General features: G+C 42.6%; 1 protein-coding gene across 1 annotated transcript in view; it reads right to left on the bottom strand.

The window, feature by feature from the left end:
- CSUI_009890 (uncharacterized protein) overlaps positions 1-7297 on the bottom strand; it is a 16634-nt gene that overhangs the window by 8575 nt on the left and 762 nt on the right. The window contains exons 2-6 of the mRNA XM_068069999.1: positions 6380-6742; positions 4492-4768; positions 3125-3643; positions 1240-2000; positions 343-422 (exon numbers count right to left, since the gene is read on the bottom strand). Coding sequence (XP_067918023.1) covers positions 343-422; positions 1240-1389 — 230 coding nt within the window. The 5' untranslated portion in view covers positions 1390-2000; positions 3125-3643; positions 4492-4768; positions 6380-6742. The remainder of the gene's footprint in view (positions 1-342; positions 423-1239; positions 2001-3124; positions 3644-4491; positions 4769-6379; positions 6743-7297) is intronic.

Below are 7297 nucleotides of genomic sequence, written 5' to 3'. Positions count from 1 at the left end.
AGATTAAAGATAGATAGATGAACAGATCAACTTTCTTTCTTTCTCTTTCATGGGGTGCAGGTGATTGAATGCATGCGTGGAATCCGAGACAGGAGAGAGAGCAGGTGTCTGTTTTCTTCTATATACAATTCTTCTCTTTCCATCCCTTTCCGTCTCATCCACTCAGTTCAACGACATACAGACAACACACATATGCCAAGTAGACGCAGGTGTGAATACGTATGAAGAGACGCATGTATGGTGAGCTATGTGTGTACATACTTTCTCATATATAGATCAAAGTATACCTATGTTCTCTATATAAAGATAGATGTCTGTCATTATGAACGAGAAACTTCTTACGTGTTGGTAATTTGAATAGTTAAGACGCGGTAGGACTTGGAATGACTAGGGCGTCGGAGGCCAGCATTATTCCCACCTCCCTAGGGCAGCAGAAAAGCAAAGAAAAGGAAGAAGAAAAGGAACGTCCTGACTGACTGAATCTCTCCGTGGTGAGAGTCTGTGTATACACAAGCAGCCTGCCCGATTCATCATCTGAACTAGCTAAAGAAAGAAAAGCAAGAAGCATGACTTCACAACTGCAAAGCACCAGTTGACTCAGCCAGCTGAGTAGCTAGTTAGCTAGCTAGCTAGCTAACTCTACATCTGGAAGAAAACACGAGAGGGTTTGGGGTGGGACGCTTGTAGGGATTTTTCTAAACATGCAAATGCATCTGTAGGCAGTACAGGGGGTGGGGGATATGAGTAAACGTAGAGAAGTACAGAGACGATAAAGGATCTGTAAAGAAAAAGACAGATAGACAGATAGATTAAAGCTAGATAGACAGATAGAGAAATTACAGACAGATAGATTAAAGCTAGACAGATAGAGAAATTACAGGTAGACAGATTAATGGGCTAAAGACATAGATAGATTAAAGAAAGATAGGCAGATAAAGATAGATACACGGACAAAAGAGGTAGATAGGTTAAGGATAGACAGATAGACAGAGGAAGTTCCGTTTGCTTGGAGATAGGTACACGTAGTCGATAGAAAGGAATACGTATAGACCAAGAGAGGATAGAGAGAGGTCTAGGTAGGCTGTAATTACAAGAGAAGAGAGAAGAAACAGTAGGGGTGGTGAGCGAGATACGAAGGCTCCCTGTACAGTAGATGAATGAGAAAGAGTGGATAGGATTAGAGNNCCTCTTCTTCTATTCTTCTTCTTTGTCTGTTGTCTCTCTTTATGTGTTTCTCACTTCTTCTCCTTGACGAAGACTGGCCCTCACAAACTGCCGGTGGGAAAGCGGAAGAAGATCATCGTAGCCATTCGAAACCACCTCGTTAAAATTCTTCTCTTTTCTTTCTTCTTTCTGTCTTCTTCTTCTTCTTCTCCTTCCTCTTGTCATCCTCGTGATCTTCTCTCATTCTCACTCTACTTTCAGTTGCTTGGAGATATCTTCCTTCTCTATTGTTCTCTCTTTCCATGCCTTCTCCTCCTCTCCTATAAGAAGAGGAAACATCTCTCTCTTCTTCTTCTTCTTCTTCTTTTTTCCCTTCTTCTTCCTCTTCTTTCTCACCTCCCTCACGATTCTTTCTTCTTTCCATTAGAGAAGCGTCAGATAACATGGAGAAGGCGAGACTTAGATTTAGCTCAGCTCCGGCCTTAAATCCTACCGTTGCAATCCGAGCGTAATTCAATTCCAATATCTCAAACCACCTCTCACTATTGATCCTCTCTCTTTCTTCTTCTTCCTCCTCTCTTTTTCTCCTCGTCGTCTCGTCCTCGCGTTCCGAGAGATTTGAAAGACTCGATGATAAGGAGGACGGTGTCTGTGTATCAGGTGTATGGCTAGCTGAAGAGTAATCTTGCCAGAAGCCTCCTTCTTCCCATCCAATTTCAGGAGACATAGAAAGCACGTGGTGCTCGTGTAGAAGCCAGTCATCTGCCTCGCCATCTGCTGGATAGCCTAGCAAAGGAAGATTTGGCGCACTATTAAAGTAACGTATAGATAAAGATCTGTAGACAGGGAGCGAGTGCGAAAAGAAGAAACAAGCGAAGGGGAGTGTGAAGAGAAGGGAAGAGACAAGATACAAAGGAGAGAATGAAGAGAGGGAGAGTGTGATAGAGAAGATTCTTCAGAGGAAAGAGGGAATATATATGGAGAGGCGTCTGCGACTGGGAGAGAGAGAATAGTTGCGTCTAAGAGATATCTTCGCGACGGGAAGGAGAGAGACGAGAAGAGGGACAAGATTTCGAGATGAAAGAATGAAGAGTTGAAAGAAAAGAGAGAAGGTGCCTATATAAGAAGGCAGGAGTAGTGAGAGGAATAGGAGCAGTTAACAGAAGACCAACTCCTTCTAGAGGAGTTAGAATGTGAAGAGTACTTAAAAAGCCCACAGAGAAAGTCATGAAGACTGGAATGAACCTTATAGAAGAAGAAGACGAAGCTGTCTTCTCCATCCAACTTGTATACAGAAGGAAAACGGATTTCGCTTCTTTTCTCTTCATAGTCAAAATAGATAGATCGACAGATACACTGAAGATAGACAGATAGGTCAAAGGTAGATTAAAGACAGATTGGAGCTAGACAGAGATATAGACAGATAGACAGGTTGACGAAAGAGAGATAAACAGACTGAAGATAGATAGACAGATAGATAGATAAAGATAGATAGATAGATAGATAGCTTGGCTGAAGACCGATTAGAAAAAGATAAAAGACACACACGATAAAGCCAGATAGACAGGTAGACGAAAGATAGATAGATAGATAAGAGATAACTAGCACAAGGACTTTCTGAAGTAAAGGAGAGGTGTGTCGATGAAGGAGTGTGAAGTATCGACTGTGACTGCCTTTAAGTGTAAACTCATAAAGGAGGAAGAGGAAGCCACACGAACACTCTTCAACAAAGGTAGTAGTAGTAGTACCAGGAGCACTCCATGTGAATACACACGGAAAGATGACGATAAGAAGACAAGAAGAAGAAGAGGTTCTTTCCCGTGTCAACAAGAAAGAAGAGAGAAAGATGGCATGTACAACTCCTCGTATGACGTAATGTTCTCCCCTATGTGATGTGCTGAGGTGCCTTTGCTCCTCTCCCCTATGGTCTCTTCTTCTTCTTCTTTTCTTTCGGACTTACTTTTGTAACTCGACGAATGCTTTCTCAGCCCATAGAGGGAGAGGCCAATTCTTACAGCAGTTGAAGGGCCTGGTCCAGAGCTCTCCATATGTATGAAAATTCAGCGCAGCTTCAAAGCGACCCAGACTCGTCAATATAGAAGAAGTCTTCTGATCATCCGCCTCCTCGTCATTCATCTTCTTCATATCTGAATGCGCTTCTTCTTCTTCCTCTCTAAGTCTCCTTCGATCTTTTTCCCGATTCGCGAAGTTCGTTTCTTCTAGATCGTGACTTCTCTGCGATCTTTCTATTGCGGCTGGATACTTCATCCTTTCCATGCGGGTGTCTTTGTAAGCTTCTTCTTGTGCCTCTTCAGGGTCTCTCATAGGAAGTTGAGAGGTACTTTGGAGAGTACGAGAAGAAGGAGAGAGAGAAGGAGATGGAGGGAGGTGGCGTCGATACTGCTCCACAAGGAATTTGACTGCAGCCGTCTCAGGCTCACTAAAAGGATAGGGTCCTCCATAATCTTCACTTTCTTCTCTGAAACAAAGAGAAGAGGAGAGAAGATAGAGCGATACACACCACTGCTCTTTTACCTCATAGACAGATAGAGATGTATGTATTGACATGTGGGTATATAGAGACACATTACTATAAAGAGAAATGGATGGATAAAGATACACAGATAGAGAAATAGATGAAGGATAGATACCCAGATAGACTAAGGATGGGTAGATAGATAAATAGATGAAGACTATCTACAGACAGGTGCATGAATCGATCCCGTAGAGGCACTGACTTCACACCCTCAGACACATAGATACGTACGCATGTATTGATGAAGAGATGTGAATGTCTTATGCCCTTACAGGCTGTTAATGTAGGCATCTCAAGAGGGAGGTGTAAACACCATACACTATGTAGATCTATACATACATAGTATACGGGCTTTCACCCGACTCATGCGTTCTCTTTCGATGTCCTTCTTTCCAGCCCTTCTTTCTCCTCCCTCCCTCTTCCATCGCCAGTACAACTCTTCTTGCTCTATACTCTTCTTTACCATCTGTCTCTTCCTCTCTCTATATACACATAGATAGCTTAAAGATAGATAGACAGACTACTCTCTATATATATATACACACATCCCCCATCGCTCACCTACACAAGTCCCTACCTACTGATAGATTAAAGATAGATTAAAGATAGAAAGATAGATACACATAGACTTCCGTAACTACATCCCTACATATGCATGTATGTATACCTACGCACATGATAGTCTATAGATGTAGATCATCTTATACACGCCGAGGCTCTGATCAGGTCGGTGTCTTTGCCGAGAAGAAGAATGTGTATGAATGAGGTATCGTCTTGGTGCAAAGACTTACGGGAGTGAATTAGGGAAGTGGAAGGCATAGTTTCTATTTAGATCAATGCCGTCATTCTCTGGTTTGTAGTTTACATCTAGTCCAAGTCCTTTCAGCCGAGATCGAAAGTGACGACTACTGCTAAGAGGCCTTCTGTTCTTGCGAATTTCTCTATTGCCTGTCACCTCAACTGCGACGTATCCATCGGGATTGAGAATAGGAAGAACCCAAAACTCCCTCATACTCATGAGATACTTCGCTTCTGCATCTCCTAGATGATAGTCTCGGAGAAGACGTGCTGAAGAGTAAAAGATAGATAGAGTGAAAATAGATTGAAGATAGACTAAAGACAGATTTGAGATATATAGGAAGATAAACTAAGAGAGATGACAGGTAGGGAGACACACAGATAGACACGTAGATCGGACAAGATAGAAAAGAAAAACATAGGAGAATGCAAGACGTATGGAATAGGGGGAAGGGAGAGACTTTAATAGAAGAACAAGTAAGAGATGTGAGAGGGGTGTAAGGGACAAGAGAGGTGCGAGAAAGGAAGGAATGAAGAAGATAGGTGCTTGGCTATTCATCCTAATGAACTTAGCCCCGAGAAATAGATGTCCTTCTGATGGTAGGAAGTTCGCGACTTAGAGAAGAGAAAGAGCAGTCACAGCAAAGGAAAGAAACGAGGAGCTTAAAGAGCTCGAGGTGTTAGTTTCTTGAGGGAAGATGCATAGACACTTCGAGAAAGAGAGAGAGAGAAGGTGGGGAGAGAGATGGTTGAAGGAAGCGAGCAAACAGGAGGGGACTAAATGCACTGAATGGAGGAGAAGATGAACTTTGGTAAATTGAGAAGAAGAATAAATGAATGAAGGGGAAAGAGAAAGAAAGAAAGAACGGAAGAAAGGAAGAAAGGAGAAAAACAGAAGAGAGAGAAAAAGGAAGAAGAGAGAGAGGCAGTCCCGCAAGCCATGAATGAGGGACAGATGACTCGACAGTGGATTGATACATGAGGTGCGGTCTTAGAGATAGAAGACTAGCCCTTCTTCTGAACGGACTGCTTCTTCTTCTCCCTCCTGTACTTCTTTTCTGTTTCTTAGGAGCGGAAGAATACAGGGCAATGAGAGAAACTCTCATTGCCAGGGCTTTGTATCTCTCTCCCCACGCAACATACGTGTCTGTTGAAGGTGCATGCAGAAGTGAAGTCTAATGCAGAAAATACTCGCTACCACATAGAGACCCACATACGCATGCATGCGTCTCCATGGGAATGGCTACTTCAGATATCACAGCTATGTAGCAAAAGAAGAAGTCAGGAATGTAAAGACCTCCTCCATTCAACTCGACTGAAGAGTTCTATCGCTCTCTCTCTCTGGATGAATTGACGACAGACAGACAGATACCGTAAGCGCAGATAGATACATTGGAGATAGAGAGATTAGAGATGTATACCCAGATAGACTACAGGAAGATAGACAGACTACGGATGAACACGGTCATACCCGCCCGACCAAAGTGCAAAGTGAAGACTCACACAGACAGCTCTGTCATCAAAATATAAACTAAAGCTAGAGAGGTAGACAAGCTAAAGATAGATTGAAGATAGATAGATAGATTAAAGATAGATAGATAGATAGATTAAAGATAGATAGATAGATAGATAGATTAAAGATAGATAGATAAATGTGGGCGTCGGTGTAGATTCGAGGTGGATAAGGTACCAGATGCTTTGATCCTTTGAGCACGTCCATGAGATGTAAGCAGACGTAAAATCTAGAGAAAAACCCCACAGCAGATAGGATAAACCGACAGCTAAGCCTGATGTCTCTCTCTCTCTCTACATATATATATATATGTATGGGTGTGCATGCACTTTATTCTTCTTCTTTCTTTTGTTGTCTTCCTTTCTTACCAATGAGATATAGACACATTAACATGCTAAGGGGCTCTCTTGCATGATGCAGGCCTGTGACAAGAATCTCTGGAAATTCTCTCTGGTGCTTCATCTCCATCTCTCCTTTCTCTCCTCGTTCTCTCGAGGAGGCTCCGTCAGTCTCAGTAAGCGCATGCTTAGAAGTGAAGACCTTCTCCGCTCCGTTCGTTACATTCTCCTCATGGAGAGAACTGTATCTCCTAGCAGAAGCTCCATCTTTCTCTTTTTCGCTTCCCCTATCTCCTTTGTTTTCTTTCCTTTCTTCTTTCCTTCTTCTTTCTCTTCTCTTCAGAAGACCTCCTACCCTGTACACGACGATCGGACGGCCTTCAACCGAATGACCTGAACAGACATAAAGAGAAGAAAAGAGAAGAAAAGAAAAGAAAAGAAAAATGTGGACGCATAGATGAGAATAGCGAGAGAGCTTTTCTCGGTAACATAGGGGAGAACAGTGAAGATACAACGGAGTTCTTTCCCTAGAGAGAAGAGAGATCGAACGTAAGAATAGAATACATGCAGACTATTTCAGAAAGAGACCTTTCATCATAGATACCAAAGAGAGAGAAACAAGGGGGTGGAGAGATGTCTCGTGAAGCGAAACTCTTTCTAATGATAGATTCGTTACCGGACTTGCTCCTACAGAAGAAAGAGAGAGATGCATGCATAGATACAGAGGTCAAGATACTTCAAGGACGTTCATACCAACAGAACCCATTCCTATGACTACTACCGCTCCTAACCGTTGCATGACTCCTCCTATGAGGAGAGCGAAAGACTTTCTTTTTCTATCTATCTTTCTTTCTCTCTTTCTTGAGCTTCTACAGTTGTGGCACAAAGGGAAGTCTAGCTGAGTTCAACGAAGTTGATGAGTTGAGAAGACAAGGAGGAGCGTCAGAA

Source organism: Cystoisospora suis, assembly GCF_002600585.1.
Source record: "Cystoisospora suis strain Wien I chromosome Unknown contig_6273, whole genome shotgun sequence".
Lineage (NCBI taxonomy): Eukaryota > Apicomplexa > Conoidasida > Eucoccidiorida > Sarcocystidae > Cystoisospora > Cystoisospora suis.
This window is presented reverse-complemented; position numbering and strand designations above follow the sequence as displayed.